This window comes from Lycorma delicatula, chromosome 5, assembly GCF_047948215.1.
Source record: "Lycorma delicatula isolate Av1 chromosome 5, ASM4794821v1, whole genome shotgun sequence".
Classification (NCBI taxonomy): domain Eukaryota; kingdom Metazoa; phylum Arthropoda; class Insecta; order Hemiptera; family Fulgoridae; genus Lycorma; species Lycorma delicatula.
In genome coordinates this window covers 78,823,328-78,841,604 of record NC_134459.1, presented here as the reverse complement: position 1 = coordinate 78,841,604, position 18,277 = coordinate 78,823,328, and the positions used below count along the sequence as shown (strand labels likewise).

The 18,277-nt window shown below is 28.5% G+C and overlaps 1 protein-coding gene across 1 annotated transcript in view; it reads right to left on the bottom strand.

Moving 5' to 3' along the window:
* The window catches only part of LOC142325690 (nephrin-like), a 575,430-nt gene that overhangs the window by 275,793 nt on the left and 281,360 nt on the right, over positions 1 to 18,277 (bottom strand). The window contains exon 4 of the mRNA XM_075367722.1: positions 15,180 to 15,293. Coding sequence (XP_075223837.1) covers positions 15,180 to 15,293 — 114 coding nt within the window. The remainder of the gene's footprint in view (positions 1 to 15,179; positions 15,294 to 18,277) is intronic.

Below are 18,277 nucleotides of genomic sequence, written 5' to 3'. Positions count from 1 at the left end.
ACTGTTAGTTAATAATATAGTCACTAAAAAATTATGCATTATCCTGTAAATAGCCTTCACCATCTTCCATTTATATAATTAATTATTTATAATATAGCCTATACACTTCCCTTAAATTTATGTAAGTTATGTCTGGAATTTACGTGGAAGTTAGATTAAATTTAAGATTCTATTTCATATACACATAGAACACTTTTTGTTACATACATATATAATGTACTAATATACTCGTAATAACATAACAATCTGAACAGACAAATACGTGTCGAAATGTTGGGTTAATTATATTTAAGGTCTTATTAATAGTATACTATTCCGTAACGAATGCTGGAAGGTCCAACCATGTATGTTTTATCCCCAACCACAAAAGCACAACCACCAGAATTAAAGTTTTTAGAGCCGCCCGTATGTAATATAATATCAGGTTTAATAATATTTATAATATTATAAAATTCTTTTTGTAACATAACCGGATTTGTTTTCTTTTTATATCACTGGGAAAGATGAAAGCAGTAATCTACGAGAGAATGCCGCCTAGGAGGGTAATGACATGGAGCAACAATAAGAACTGGAGGTAATTGTAAATTTAAATCTAAGAAAGGCGCTGAGCTCTGACGCCTAGCGAAGCAGTAGGTCTCGGCTGTTTTTGATATCGATTAAGATGCGGGTAACAGAACACCGTATCAAAGATACTGGTTGGAAGATTTGGTTGCGGTTAGATGCGAGCTACGTAAGAGCAGATCATTTGATTTCGTGTACCAAAGGAAAGCATTTCCATTGCTCATCAGCAGATAACCACAGGGCTTGAAAGAAACGTACCTTGATGAATGAATGATTGACTGGATCGAGCATTCTAAGAGCGAACGAATAAGCCACGCAGCAGTAGTCTAAGCGGGAACGGACGAGAGCTCGATAGAAGCGCAACATGCATACTAGATAAGTTCTCCGAATATTAGATAAAACTCAGCATGTCTAGCATTTTTAAACATTTTATCTTCAGCTCCTTTAAATGTGTTACCCAAGTCAGTTATTGGTAAAACCACAATTCAAGAAATCTAACCCGTATGCCCAGTTCAATTGGTTCAACAAGTAAAAACAATTGAGAGTCAACATCTTCCCTCAAGCAAGAAAAACAAATGAATTTCGTTACCTCAGGAGAAAACGTGAATCCGGTTATTTTACACCACGATTCTTAACGGGTTAACAGTATTTTGGAGCAACCTCTCAGCAGTAATTAAAATTCTAGTTGCAACATAAACGGGTGCAAAGTTTACAATTGGTTCACCCGGGTGTCAAAAGGACATCGTTTAACTCGCTACTCTATGTAGCGAGTCTTAACTACGTAGTAGTTTCCAGCTTGGGTTACGGTTTTCGTTTCTGGTCGCAACACCACGAAAGTGTAAGAAGAGGGAATGTAAAATGGTGTTGTGTTACTGTGTAACAGTATATATTGTAATTTGTGAAGTGTTTCAGGTGTAGTGTATATTAATAATGTAAAACGTTCAGCAGCTCAGTGTGTAGTAGGAAGTAAAGCTGCAGAGGCTAGGACCGTGGGGACGCCAACCTCAAAGTCTAAAAGATTAAGATTCCCCGTTGGAGTTAATAGGTACAGGTAGTGATGGTGAGCTGGAAGCAAAATTCAATAAAACTAGATACACCTAACAATAATTAACGTCTCAAAATATTTTTATATTTTGTATACAATTTTGTAACATTTTTAATTAAAGATAGTCAGTAAAGTACGACATCCCATCAGTAACCTTTTTGTTGAATGGAGTGCACTAATGCTTGTTTTGTTATTTAGTATATGAATATAAAAAATTATATAAATGTTAACTGTACAATTAATTATGTTAATTATATAATTAATTATTCCAATTGTTAATTTTTTATCTTTTTCCTGTTTAGCCTCCGGGAATTACCGTTCAGGTATTACTTCAGAGGATGAATGAGGATGATATGTATGAGTGTAAATTAAATATAGTCTTGTACTGTCTCAGGTTAACCATTCCTGAGATGTGTTGTTAATTGAAACCCAACCACCAAAGAACACCGGTATCCACGATTTAGTATTCAAATCCGTATAAAAGTAACTCCCTTTACTAGAACTTGAACGCTGGAACTCTCGACTTCCAAATCAGTTGATTTGGGAAGACACGTTTACCACTAGGCCAACCCGGTGGATTACTCATTGTTAAATTATAAATGTAAAACATAATTGTTATGTTTATCATCTAAGCGTACGATATAAAATGAATTTTAGTCTATCATAAATTATGTAAAATAACCAGTAATTTTTCATCTTACAATTATCAAATTAATAAATTGAACATAATTCGGATGTATAAACAAATAGAAGAAATGGTGTACAATTTTCTGTTTTATACGACCTGTATATCCATGATTTTTTTATAAAACTCCCATGTACAGACAAGACATCATTATACAAATAGAAGAAATAATGTTAGCGTGTCACAGATACATTAAGTAAAATACAAAATCTTACTAAGGTGAAACCTGTAATCAAACTGCCCCAATATTCTTCGTGTTATACCCAACGAAAAGACTAACAACATACATAAATATAATTTTATCAATAACGTTATAAATCATACTGTAATAAAATAACCACGGTTATTTTAAAAATAAACATTATAAAGTATTAAAAAAAATAAAATAAACAAAAGTAATGATGAATAAACTAGTAAATTGTTATTTAATATTAAAAAAAACGAAAATTTTATTAGCCACTTATATTTGATAAGATATTACCCGTAGATTCGTTTTAAAGCTTTTTTAGATTTAATTTACTAAGATAGATAATAGTCGCAAACATCTTACGGACATTACGATACTGTCTTATTGACGTACAATTTAATTTTATTTCTTGACGACTGACTATTATAAACGTAACAGTTTTAATTTAAATACTATTTATTATACATTTGAATTTGAATTAACATCTTTTGGGAAATCCCTGATGATGGAGTAACGGCTCCGAAAGTACTCGGATATATATTTTTAAAATTGTTGGTAAGTGGAAATTTAATTTATACGATTTTTTATTTTTCTTAATTAATATTTTGTTTTCTACTTGCATTATGAAATATCGACTGATATTTTATGTTATAAACCAATTTAATTGATAATTCATACTTGATAAAAAAAAAGCAATTAATTATTTTCACAACTTCGAAAATTTTACCATAAAAATGGTAATCGTTTAATAAAATTCGTTTTTTGTAAATCACTCATGAATTATAGACAAATTATCAACTAAATAAAGAAGAAAACTAAATGAATTATAGACAAATTATCAACTAAATAAAGAAGAAAACTAAAAAAAGTCAAAAAAATGATAAATTAGTTTTTTTAATTTTTTATAACATAAAACCGGTTTGGTGGCATCCTCTATTCCTTTTCATTCTATACTAATATTTAAATCTTAAAATTATTAATAATCATATTTATCATACATGCTGATTGACAGATTCATTTATTGTTATCTTTAACAACTTAGCCAACTAAACATGGATTCTTTAATATACGATTTATACGTCTATTTCTTTTTATAAAGATTTTGGTATAATCTTTCTCTTGTTATGTTCTTTAATTTAAACCCTTTATTTGTACTTGTATCAAACGATTTGAATTTAAGCGTTCAGCTATAAATCATGGTAAGAGTATAAAAATCTTTTTTCCTTGTTCGTTTACTAACTTCCCATACTTCATGTTACAAAGTACTACAAAAAATCGTTACAAATGTGATTTTTAATTCTTTGATGCTAGCAGACTTCTTTTCAACACGTTTTCTTGAAAAATCTGCTTCTGATACCTTATTTCGATCATCGTATGTGTTTAAAACATAAATAAAAAGTTTAGGAACTTCTGTTTATTTTCTTTGCAAAGCATTTCGTCTTAAATTAATATTAAATTCCACATTTTCTTCACATCTATCAGAATCCAATCTTTTGTTTCATTAATATTATTATTATTTACTATAAGGTTGAATTTTTCTCTAAACAACTCAAGTTTAATTCAAACTCCAAAAGGATAATGTCATAAGCAAATCTTATTATCAACTTATTTTCTTTGCTTGGATTACTACTTTCTCTAAAATTTTCTTTTAATTCCTTTTAATTCTTTTTTTTCTACGTGTTATAAAAGAAAAAAAGAATAGCATACTCTTGTTTCATTTCTTTCTGAGGAAAGATTCCTCTCTTCATTTTCTAATCTAGTGTAAGTATTACTAAACACATTTATAGCCTTTGTAAGAACTACTTTTATTATATCTTCCGCTCTGCATAGAATTATAAAAATAAAATCAATTCAAAAGCCAATTTATATATTACTCCTAATTTTCTATAATTCTATCGTTGAGAATAAGCTTATATATAAGTAATCGTCCAAATCTTGGTAAAATTTTATAAGTGGAACATTTCAGTTATCACTTATTAAATTTTTTTGATAGTTACATTAAAATTTTTAGGGATCAAACATAACCATTTTTCATTGTTTTATAAAGAGAAACAATAAAAGTGTGGCAAAAATGAAATAAATATAAACTCGAAGACTTTTTAGTTACATAACAATTCACAAGAGATTTAATCGGGAGAGATTTATCGTTTACAATTTTACTGCAATTATTATCATGAATTTTATATTACATAAAACACTTGTTTTTTTTATGGAGGCTCACTTCCTTACTACCTGTGATTACGTAACAATTTCTTTAATATAATATTTTAATAATATTACTTCATCAAACACTTAAATTTTTTGTCAGTTTAGCCCAAAAATACTTCGTGTAATTTTAAAGAAGTACTCTGTTGTTCTCTTGTAGAATAATTTTTTTTGAAAATTTCTCAACCAGTATTATAAATACTTTTTAATAAATTGAATAAAATAATCTTTCTTAAGGTTTATAAATTAATATAATAGAAAAATGTTTAAAAAAATGGAAGATAATTATTTTCTAGGTGAAATATATACATTTAGAAAATTCATTTACGGTAAACTTATAAACAATTACAATCAAAAATAAAAAAAATAATCAATTACTCAATCAAAATTAATCAATCAATTACAAAAATGCTTATTTACAATTACAACAAAATTACAATCATAAAATCTTCATGAATAATTTACATCAGGAAAATACGTTTTATTTTCAAACCATTTTTCATTCTTCGTTTTCAAAAAAATCGTTTTCTTTTGCATTTTGTTTATATTATCGATTTTATAATGGTAGTATGCTGATATGTTCACTGGGAACATTTTTAGGTTGCCGGAGTTAATTTTTACAGTCCTTTTATGGTAAACTAAATATATGTTCAAAGATTAATACTATTCTCAATGATATAGTGATCAGAGAAATAGCACTGCTTTGTTATTAAATCGTTTAAAAAAAAGAAAAAATTATTGCCAAAACGTTGAGTTCCGTCAATTCTGGCATCAATTTCAAATTCGATATAATGATCCGGTTTATCAGTTCAGGCCTTTAAAAGATGGATGATAATTTAAATGTATCATGTTTAGTATTTTAAAGGAAGTATCTAAGATCAGAGATATTCTCTATTTCATGTAAGACTTGAAAAAGCACTAAAACTTTCATTTAGAGTTCGCAATGCTGTGCTGGATTATTTTTGTAGATTTACCGTTTTTTATATAGATTAGCTTTTAAAGATTCAAATTTTTATCTAAATTGAAAGTCACTGATTAAAAAATGGAATAATTTTTGCAGACTGATTCCAGAATTAAGTGGGAAGAATATTTCATAAATGTTTTTTAGATCTCTGATTAAGCATACGGAATTTATATTTTAATTAACGAACTTACATTGCGGGGCAGAGAAAGCATAATTCATTCTTGCCACTTACACCAATCATTACATCGGTACAGATCGGTTAAAAATTACGGGTTGAATTTGGCATCATCAAACAAAATCCCTGAATTTATTTTTTTAGAGAGAGTAATAATTGTATGGTGGTAAATCTTAAACTTTGTCATATGTATCATGTTCAACTCTATCGAAAAGTTCAACGCTGTTTTTGAGGTGGTGAGGGGCATTATCGCGGGAAAGGCGGCTGAAGGGTAAGATAGGGGTCAGTCTACAGGAATCCGCAGGGGCTAGCCCGTCCGATATTGACGTGGATATGCGTTCTCCATTGATACCCGTGGGACTCCACTGAGTTTCTACCGCCCCATTCTAACTGACCATCATGCTGCTCGCATGATGGTGATTAGCATCTTTGCAGGGGAGGCAAATGTGGGACAAATGGACAGCCTGCGATGGGTAGGGTGCGTTCGTCCGTTTCCGGTGTGGATGGACATTTCTCCGTTGATCCCCGTAAGACTTCACTGTTTCGCTGTCTTCTTCTTGCAGTTGATTTCATTAAGCTGGAGCAAGTACTCACAATACAAGATCAGAGGTTGCAAATACAAGATTCAGATAGCTTTAAAAACTACATCTATTATACTTGGTTAATAAAACGTCAAACTTTTCGGTTGTAAAATGACCAAACCTCTTTGTGAATTTTTTTCGCGCAATGAGAGTCTGTTTATTCTTGATCTTGATGAAATGTTGGAAAATATTTGTATGGAAATAAGAAATATTTTCATTTAAATAGTTCAGTAAATATTATAACGTAGAATCATCATGGTTGTAATAATACGTACAGAGGAGGAGCTAATCAACACTGAGTATCATATTCAATGTTGCCACCGTCGGTGCTTCTACTAGCGCCACCATTGGATAAGTATGTTGATAATCACGTTTATTGATATCAGTGGTAAACTTTCATTGTTGAATGAAGTATACTTTCGTTCTTCGGAGTCGAGTTTTTTTCTAGAACGTCTAATTGAATCGAGAAAAGAGTTGAGATGCAGGACGCATGTGCGTTTTAGTTCCTTTCAAAAAACGCGTCAAATTAAATTTCCGAATGCCAATATCTCAGCAAACAGTAACATATAGTTTTAGTTAAAAATGGCATACTGCGGAGTCGCTTTCAAACTTAAAATGAAATAGGTAACCTTTATCAACACTTCGTAGCCGATATTTAAAGAAGAATTTCTGCCAATCCGAAAAAATCTATGTGTAAATTATTACCCAAAGCGTTGTAAAATACACATCTTGCCGTAATATCCTTCATTATATAAATTTGAAATTGTATCGTGTATTAACTGTGCAACAACTTAAGAGAACAGACGAACCGAAACTGCTTAATTATTGTTACTGACTGTAAAAATATAAAAACATTGTTGATAGACCCGATGCTATATTTCATGTCAGTTGTGACACGGTTTCATTATGTCATCTGGGCATGTTAATTCGCATTTATTGACCAAACTGTCATACGGAAGTCTACAGTACAATTTTTGAAGAATTCTAAGCTCAATTAACAGTTCGTAAAAACGAGTAGTGCTTCTCCAACAAGACGGAGCAACGTGTCACACATCAAACGATTAGCTAGCATGCGTTCATGTGGGTTTTACAAGACGAACTGTCAGCAGAGCGGTGAATTTAATGTTATATTGTTATTCTGACGCCATGGTTACGTAGTAAACAATAAAAAAATGCCTACTAATACCACGAAATCGGAATAGCAACTGTGAAACTGAGTAATGAGCTTAAAGCATATCGTGACTGCGGAGACTCCAATAGCCGAGGCACTTATCAGTCGAGTTCCTGTCGCTATCGAGTTTATCAAGTATAAACTCAAATTCTACTTCGGGTGTTGTGTAAAGAGCAACTCCAATTTGCGTTACGTTGCCAACATCAGTTGCTCTTTGTATGTACCCGGTTGTAGTGTATACCCCTGTGAGAATAACTCACGGAATCTGAGACTTAGATGAGATACAGAATCGATTCTTTTGTTATGTGCAGTTCAGCTTGTTCAATCTGAGATCGATCGTTCAAAATACAAATTTTAACGACCAAAGTGCATGATGAAGTATGTTACAAGGGCATTTAAATATACTTAACTAATTTATTCAATGTTCCTTGATAATTGTTTTTTTTTTTCACTGAATTATTTAATTTTTAAATTCTATTTAAAGCTATCGATTATAAGGAAACGTTAGATAATTGAACTAGTGTATAGAATTATCATTTTAAATATTCCTAAGCAGACTATGCAATTAGAAAATATCTAAAAGTAATAAAAAATTATTTACAGTCAGAGCAGTTTTGAAAGTAGGAATAGGAATAAAATTTAAAATAATAAAAATTAATTATTTTAAAGTACGTATGTATGTATATATATATATATATATATATATATATATATATATATATATATATATATATATATATATTTCTTTAACTGTTGAAATAAATTCATTTAAGGGAAACGGGAATAACAATGGCGATATACCACAAAACAAATTACAGGTAATTTTTCAACACCAAATAGGTAGATAATTCACTCTCTCATTTAATCCTTTTAAAATTCTCGTTATAAATGTTTCCTTTTAAAATGATATTCCAGTCATTTATTGATTAAAATCCCTGATAGATTACAAATTACAATAGATAAAAATCATGTATATTATCCAAAAAATTGTCATTTTGTTAATTATTATGCAGTCATTTTCTCTTTTATTATTACTTTATTTAATGAAGATTAAACTGAACAGGAAATCTCATTAATCTTTTTACTGTGTTTCATTCTACAAGTAAAATTAAAGGCGTAATGAAATTAATAAAATACAAAAATAATAGAAACAAAACAAAAATAAAAAAAAATAAAAATAAAGGAGAGAAAGAAAGTAAAGGACTTAAACATTAGTACAACCTAAATGTGGTTAACCAGCATAATGAATAGGCCTATTGTTTTTTTTAAATATGTTTACGTAACAACTACAGAAAAAAAAAGAAAAAGTACTTGAGCCTGTTGAAAAATTTTCTTTCCAACTGTGGTCACTTTCTTATGGTTACGCAATTTGCATTCTCTACTCCGATACAAATACACTAGTTATAAAATTTAAAAAAGATGTTAAAATGTTTTTTAATCGCGTTTATACATACACAAAAAATAAATACATAATAATTTTTTTTTAGATCATTTATAAATAATACATATCACATTTACAGAAATAATACAATTCGTATGATTATTCGTTGTTTATTACATGCAATCGGGCAGGTAAGAGTTTTGTAACAAATTTTTATTTTTTTGTTTATTATATGGAACGCATAGACATTATTTATTATCTGTTATTGTATATCTATTGTCTATTACATATACTTTACGTGTACTTTTTTTTTTAAAGAGAATCTAAATTAATAACAGATTTTGATAGTAGAAATGTAGCGTCATATTTTTTTTTGATATTAATTTAGTTTTCTTAAAAACAGTTATATTACAGAAATATTTGTTTTTTGAGCGGAAGAAATGATATCTGCGATATTCTTACCGTACGGTTTACAACTTCATTGTAATGTTTTTGGATACATTTTATTACATCAATTCTCTCGGAATTAAATTGCCAACAGATTTCAATAATAAAATTTACGTATTGATTAATCATTTAACAGTTGTACTTCAAAACTACGGGAGATACAGTTCTGGGACCTGTTTTATTCAAATTTTCAGGTCAAAAAACGGAAGAAGCTATTAAGTTTATCCCTTATATAGCGCCTTAAAAGTTACAGTATGACCTCGACCATTTCAAACTGAATTGAAATCCGGGCGAAATTTTTCTCTAGCCGTAACTCGAAACGTTTTCAGACATATGTTTGTATTAACTTTGTTCCTTATTTAAAGCCCTAAAATCAAATCCAAAATTATTTGTCTTTACTTTTGAATCACCTGTTTGTTTTGATACAGGAAATTTTACTAACTGAACAGGGTATTGTATAATCCAACAAGTCAATATTATAGAAGCCATAAAAAAATATCCTCATATGCTCTCATGTACTTAGTTTCAATAAAAAAGTATGAAATACACGTAACAGCAATAATTTACAGAATAAACGTTAAATTACTGGATTTTATTCTGATGTAAAAATACGCTAAAGCCGTAAGTATATTTTTATGTACTGTCTACCTCATTATTATTTCTTTCAACTTAAAACATGCGTAAAATTTTAAGTTCTTTTATACTGTATTTGATTTTTATATTTCTGGTAGAATAAACTGTGTAAAATTTATTATAAACAATAAAAATATGTTGCACGGTATTAGTAATAATAATACAACTAACAAAAAGTTCAGTATTTATTCTTTTCATTAGATTTTCTACTAGTAGACTAGAAAAAAGGGAGTAAAGGGTATATAAAGGGAATAACGCAACATAATCACTAAAAAACATACGCAAAAAAACAACTGGTTCATTAATTTATGTAAACATCTATTGTAATAGAACAAAAAAGTAAAATTTTTATCGAATAACTTTTTTTTCTTTTTTTTAGACTAGCAGGATAAGTTGAGTTTGTTCCTTTATTTGGATTTGGAATGAAGCCAAACAACTCAAATAAATCGAAAATTTCAAAAAGCTATTCGAGGTCAAAAGTTTCCCTCTCTTTACGAGGGAAGTATACACACCAACTATTTCATAAGTAACAATTTTTTTTTTTTAATTGAGTGCTAGGGAGAAAATTCATTTAGAATCGAATTTATTAAATTTCAATAATTAATATTATAACAAATTTCACGATTTAAAATTTACATTAATTAAATTAGTAATTTTTGTATTTTTATTTATCAAATAAACTAATTATAATTATTTATATCGTATTACAAAGAAATTACTAGCACTCATGATCACCTACGTAATATTTTTATGAGCAAAATTTTTTTTTGTACATTTCGCTGTAGAAGTTCACACAATTTAATACAATTAACAATACGATTTGTAAATGAATTCAGCGTAATATTTTATACAGATAAAAATTGTATTTTGAAGAAGAAAAACACATTAGAAGTTCATTAGTACAAATTAGAGCCTTCCACAAAATAGTTCTAATAAAGCTATTTTATTCAAAGGAACTAAACTTGGGGGACAGGGCACCGGGCTGGGTCCTGCAGTGATTCCGATAAAAGAGGGAATTGCTTTAATTGGTTGGCATCTTCGGAAAGACTGCCAAACTGAGGTTAAATGCTCCTTATGTAAATTTTGAGGGCATTCACTTGGAGGCCGTGGCTGTAGGACCAGCAGCAAGAAATAAGACCCGTCCGCCTTTGCTTTTGAGGACGACCTAGGGTTGGGACAGCCTCGTCCAGGAGCGGTGGGACGCTCAGGTGTCCCACTTTCAAGATTGGACGGGGAATCCCTTTGGAACTTCACGTTGGGGAGGTAAAGTAAGACCGTAGTCCCGGTGAGGGGACCCTCTTGGGTCCCCTCATCAGAGGCTTGGCGAATGATTAAAGACCGAGTCCCGGCTATCTGGGGGGAAACCTTACTTCCTACCGCGGTAGCTTGAGGCGATGGCACCCTCTGGAGCTGTGTACAAGCTTTAGTGCGGATCCGGTTCCAGAAGGGGGGATATTAAAGAAATAATTTTATCTTGAAATGTTATCTTATGATATGAATCTTTACCTTCTTTTCGTTTTGTTTTTTGAAAATCTTATTTATCTAAGAGAACCGAAAGATTTAATTTCCTTTTCTTTTAAAACAATCTTATATCTAGAAAATAAATTTATTAATATATAAACCCAAGTAAATTGCATTTGTCTGTCTACCCATACGTCATTACTACTTTTATAAATAAAAGCGAACAATAAAAAAAGAAGGAACTAAACCGAATCGATTGAAAATAATTTATAAAAAAAAAAATGAACTCATTTTATTTTACTGGTTTTTTATACATTTTCTTGCTACTTAAATGCTTAACTTTGTATAACCTGTCACCTTAAATTTCTTAACTTTGCAAAGGTGGGTTTCCCCAGTGTCATTAAACGGAATAAAAATAAAATTAAATAGATAGAATATAAAATTACGATCTGTTTTTCTGCAGTCAGTTGAATACTTTAGCAGAAAAGATTTAATTTTAATTATATGTGAAATATTTTTACAGCTGAGTGGGAAGCTGAGTTAGTCGACTGCCTTTAAAATTAAGATTTTTCATTTTCTAATGTTTTGTGAGAGTATATATTATATTGTTCCACTGTTTATTTATAATTTTTTTTCTTTTATTATTTCAATTATGTAAATTTATTATGTTTTCTTGAAAATCCAGAATGATCCATTTTTGAAATGAAATTAATGTAATTAAAAGCTAATAAAACTCTAAATTTTTATTTACTCAGATGTTATAAAATATTTTATTTTAACAATTTAAATGAAATAATGGAGATGATATATTTATTACAGTTAGTAATTTATTTTAATTTTATTTATACTTTAACACTTTTTCTTTATTTCGTGATAAGATTATCATATTATGTGATGTAGAATACATTTTTTAAAAACATGCAATTTTTTTATACAATTTTAAGACATGGTTCGAGATGTTCCTTTAGAAATAGGATATGTTCTTCTAATATGTCAATGCAATATATTTTTATTGTGGTAATTATTATTATTTTGTAGCCAGTGGACATTAAAGTTAATTTTAATTTTTAAATTAAAATTTAATGATAGTCAAATCATATTTTGATAATATTCGATTTACTTGCGAAAAACCCCGGTGTAATGTTTTAATTTTACGTATTTATTTTAATTTTTACACTGACGATGAAAGACATTCTTCGAAAAGATTAACAGATAATAAAAAGGTAAAAGTTAAAGTAGCAGCAACAAGGAACATAAAATATAAAGGTAGCAAGTATTTCATTTCTTATATAAATTGAATATAAAGTTGCAAGATGCAATTCTCTAAACTGCTTCATAGATAGGCTGTTGATTGTAAAGTTCTACTGCAATTTTAGTTGAATAAAAGAAAAGTTACAAAGGCAAAGAATAACCTTTCTAAAAGTTTATTTAATATATAAGAATAAAAAAAATTTGAGAAATATAAAGTTCAGAGTGAAGAAGTTTTAAGATGAACCAAAGAAAAAAACCAGTTCTTACAAGTAAAACTAGGTTACTAAGGATTTATTAAGGTATACGGTTAGTTAGTTTAATAATGAAATTTAGTAGATAAGATAAAAAATTTAAAGGATGTCAAACAAAGATTGAAATAAATAAAAGAAATAAATGAATTTACCATGATGTAACATGAATGTTAAAATAAAAATTTTTGACATTTTATAAATTACGTTTTTCGAAAATTTCAAGTAAGTTTTTATTTTTTATACGAAACATCTACCTTGATATATATATATATATATATATATATATATATATCAAGGTATAGGTTATAAAGTAGTTATATATATATATATATATAACTACTTTATAACAAGTAAATACCTGAGATTAAAACGTAGACAAGAGTTGTACGGGACAAATATTTTAAATTAAATTTAACTTTGTCTACTAAACTTAAAAAGAAACAATTTTTTATAAAGTTTTCTCAAATAATTTGTAATTGAAATTAATTATTTAATTCTTTTAAATTTTAATTTGGACTGATCGTACGAGTAGAGTAAAAATCGTACACCAAAACAAAAAAAGCAACCGTGATCTAAAAAAAAAATTATTTTTAATAACATAAAAATATATTTTTTTTATATATATATATATATATATTTTGATGAAATAGTCAAATAAAAATGATCAAAAGTAAATAATATTAAAAAATTTAATTAAAATTTAATTTTTAGTCCTGTACAAATATAACCAATAGGATTCTCTTTTAATGCTAATATTTGTATAGGACTGATAGAGCAATACCAGATAAAATATAATACAGTTCCTGATTCAGTTCACTGTAGGGTTCTAGCTACTGAGAAACGGGAAATTGATTCCACAAAACGCCCGTCCTCTTTTCTACCAGTACCACTCTAACAGGTCTGCTCCGTCCAATATCATATTAAAAATAATAAATTTGAAAAAAGATCGATTGCTTGAAAGAAATATTTGTTTCGTTATTTAAAATTAATAAAACTGACAAATAAGTGTAAAAAACGTATTAACTGTTAATTTATTATGATTACTGTTGATCGTAATAATTAAAATAGGAAACGAGCATTATGAATTTACCGGAATAAAAGTAACTAACTACTTTTAAACCGTAACGAAAAAAGCCGGGGAAAAAACGATGGGAAATATTAAAGAAATAATTTTATCTTGAAATGTTATTTTATGATATGAACCTTTACCTTCTTTTCGTTTTGTTTTTTTGAAAATCTTATTTATCTAAGAGAACCGAAAGATTTCATTTCCTTTTCTTTCAAAACAATTTGAAGTCCAGAAAATAGATTTATTAATATATAAACCCTAGTAAATTACATTTGTCTGTCTATCCATATGTCATTACTGCTTTTTAATATTATCTTTATCTTTATAAAACGGCCAGATGGCAGATCTATGTCTGTATCCTTAGACTTGAGTTATAGAAAATTAATAAATTCCTTTCCTTCTCAGGAGCAAACATATTACCACCGATTTGCCGATTATTAAGGTACACTGTATATTCCTATGTAATATAATTATAATTATAATGTTATTATTAAAATTAATTATTATTATTAATTAATGTTATTATTTTTTAATTTTGAGGAAAAAATTAATTATAAAATACTAAATACATTTCATATTTTGAATGAAATGTTACATTACTCCATATTAAAAGTGGTTGTTACTATAGCAGATCAACTATGAGTAATCTTTTGTATGTTAAAGGGCCGATTTCAAATCCTACGTACTTTAATATTCGGTCTATATTACTTACTATTCGGTCTTTAGAATCCCAGTAATGGAAGGAATTTAAAAAAAAAAGAAAATGAAAACGAAATATGTATTTTTTATTTTCACAAAATTTATTTAAAAAATGATGGCTGTTTCGGTACATAATACCTTCCTCAGATTTTATGTATAGAATATAAAAAATTAAAAGTGCGATACAAAGAAAATACATAAATACAAAGATAAATACATCAAACCTTTCTGAGGAATTTTTAGTTTTATGGTTGAAACAAGACTATTCTCTGTAACTACTGTATTTTAATAATTTCTAAGTTAAAAAAAAAAGGTGAAATATAAAATAAAATGGTAAAAGTATAACTCTAAACAAACATTTTAATAATATTGCTTGAATAAAAGAGATACCAATAAAAAATTAGAAAACTGACCTCCAAAAGCGATGCATGTTACATTAACAGAAGCCCCTTCATTGTAAGGTCCTAATTTATAATCCTGTATGTGTTCTCCTTTTTCATCCAAGACACTTAATCTCTGAGGAGGAACTGAAAAACATTAAAAAACAAAATTTAGTCTTCAGATTCTATAAGATCAATCTAAAAATATAATATATAATGTAATTTTTTTATTAAATAGAACGAAAAAAAATTCATAGGAATGTTTTTAGAAATTATCATTATAAATTACTTTTAAGTTATTAAAACACAAACGTTTCTGTGCGTATACGGATTATACGCGTAAAATATAAACTTCTATGTTATATATTTTTAAAAGCTCTTAACCGTACAACAATAATTTTTGGAAAATTAGCACAAGACGTTTGTAAATAATATCATTTGTATACTAAATATCAGGTATAAATTTCCCCCACTGATTTGAACTCACTGATTGCATCAACCCCAGCAAAAACTACTGCAGATAAATTGATGAAAATTTATTTATATACATATTCTTCCTATGATGTAAGTGCACACTAAAAAATGATTTTTTGAAATTTTGAGTTTAAGGGGTTAAAATGGAGTAATGATGAAATCTACTATTTTTATTTTCTTTTACAAGGAAGCAAATTTGTTATCGCGAAAAATTTTGGTTTTCAGATTTCAACGGAAATATCCGTTTTGACCATCCCCGAATCCATTTTGACTAGTTTCAGTGTGACTTCTGTACGAAACGTATATATCTCGCATAACTCAAAAACGATTCGCCGTAGAATAATGAAATTTTGGATTTAGGACTGTTGTAACATCTAGTTGTCCACCTCCCCTTTTGATTGTAATCGACTTTATCAAAAATGTCCAAAAAAGCCCAAACTACATAAAATTTTAATTTTGAATTTTTTCTTAGCAGTAATAAGCCCCTCATTGAGAGCTTTTCAACGATATATCATAAGTGGTACTTATGATCATTGGTTGCAGAGTTATAGCCAAATAAAGTTTTAATAATTGATATATTTGGATCTTACAAGGGAAGGCACATAGGTTCGAATCCGACTTAATTTCCTTTTTTTTAATTTAAATATATTGATTTATTAATAATTATTAACGTCTGATTGTAAAAAAAATTACAATAAATAATTATTCTATCAAAAAATCGGAAGTTATTAGTGAAATAAAGTTTTATGTACTTTTAAAAATGTGTATATGTAATTTAATAGACGTACATGGAAGTCATGTTGTGTCCACATCAGATTTTTTTTTAATTTCTCGCAATCAAATTGAAGATATCACCTTGATTTTTGGTATTTATAATTTTCATGTAAATATCTAAAAATAAATTTCTAGATTTTCTTAAAATTAAATCTTGAAAGAGGGAAGAAAGGTAAAAAAGATTTGAACAATGATTGAAAATTTTCTCCATTTCTTACTACACTGTACGAGGTATTCACTAGATTTTAGGTTGCAAATACTCTTTAAATAAATATCTAAAAACCAATTTCGGATTTTTTTTTTTAATTTCGATTTTTTAAGATGGTATACGTCACGTCGGCTCAACCAACACAGCCACTATCTCTGTTACTGTATGTGCAACGGAACTGGTTGAACCTGCCTCCGGTTATTTGACTAAAAAACATAAAATAAAATAAAAAATTTGGCCGCGATGGGAAACGCAAGTAACCATATAGCGCGGGCGAAGACGTGATGGGTATGCTAATATGATATGAACGAGATTTGAGAACTCATTTTCTGATTGCACCACTATCGTCTAACTTCGGCGTTTATATGCAGATTGGTATATTAGAAGGCTAAAACTATTGCAGATATTTATTTTTGATATAACCCGTTTCTCATAAAATTGAAAATAACTAAATACAGTAGGATCCCCATAATTCGTCACCTGTTAATTCGTCTCATTCAATGATTCGTCATTCCTTTGGTAAATTCGTGATTTTTATTTTAGAGGTATTTTAGAGGTATAATACTGATACACAAAAGTAAATTAAATCTTTAATTACAATAAAAAGAATTCTTATCTGTTTAGGTCTACAGCATAAAAATTAATTAATTGCGACCGATGTTTTTATGTGAGCCTACTGTACGTTATGTATAAATGACAATAATCACGTGATAAAAGAACTGATAAAATTACTTTACTTATCTTTCATTAGTATAAAAATTCCCATTTGGGCGCTATTATCTAATCAGTGTTTACATATTTCTTACGCAGTATAGTACTTTATAAAAAATACTGTATTACATCATTTCCTTTCCATTTCTGAAATTGTTACAGTAATGAACTTTGCGTCGTATGAGTTAGTTGTTCGTACTAGTGTCGAACCTATTTCTGTATACTGTACTTACGGAGCAAAAAGTCTAGCAAACGTGTAAAAAAATGACTAGCAAAAAGTTTAGAATTGACAAAAGTTTGAAATTTTTTGTTCAGCTCCTTGAGCTGGAATATGTATTGTAATGAAGTTGACGTAGAGTTCGAAAGGTTTTAAATTCCTTCATAAGTAGTAGTATGTTTTAATTTTATTTACGTATTTCCCGAAATAAATTTATTTCGAAGAAATTACGTAATGTTGTTTTGATATATATGTTGTGTTGCTTTAAAAATTTGTTACTTTGTTTTGTAAATCAGTGATGATAAAACTATTTTGAAATAATAAAGTGTATATATTTGGTGACGTACTGGGCATACACATTAATGTAATTTGATGAGAGTTTACTTTTCTAGCATAATAATTCTAGAGCTATGCTGCAAGAAGAAAATTAAAATCATTCAAAAAATGGGGTATGAAATGTTTTTTTAATTTCTCGACATTTCATGATCTAGGAACCCCAAAAAATAAATACGTATGAACTTATGTACGTTTGTTGGTGTGTTTGAAGCTTAACTGACTGGATTAAACGGTTTTGAAAAAAATTTATACGAATATTGTACGGAGCTATTTTTTTGGAAAACTGTTGGAGTCATTTACTCCAGTGAATGGGGGTAGATAAATTTTTGGGGCCAATTTTTTCATAATTTTGCAAACATAACCCCACTTTATACTAAGATTAGTACACACGTGTATGCACAATCTTACTAT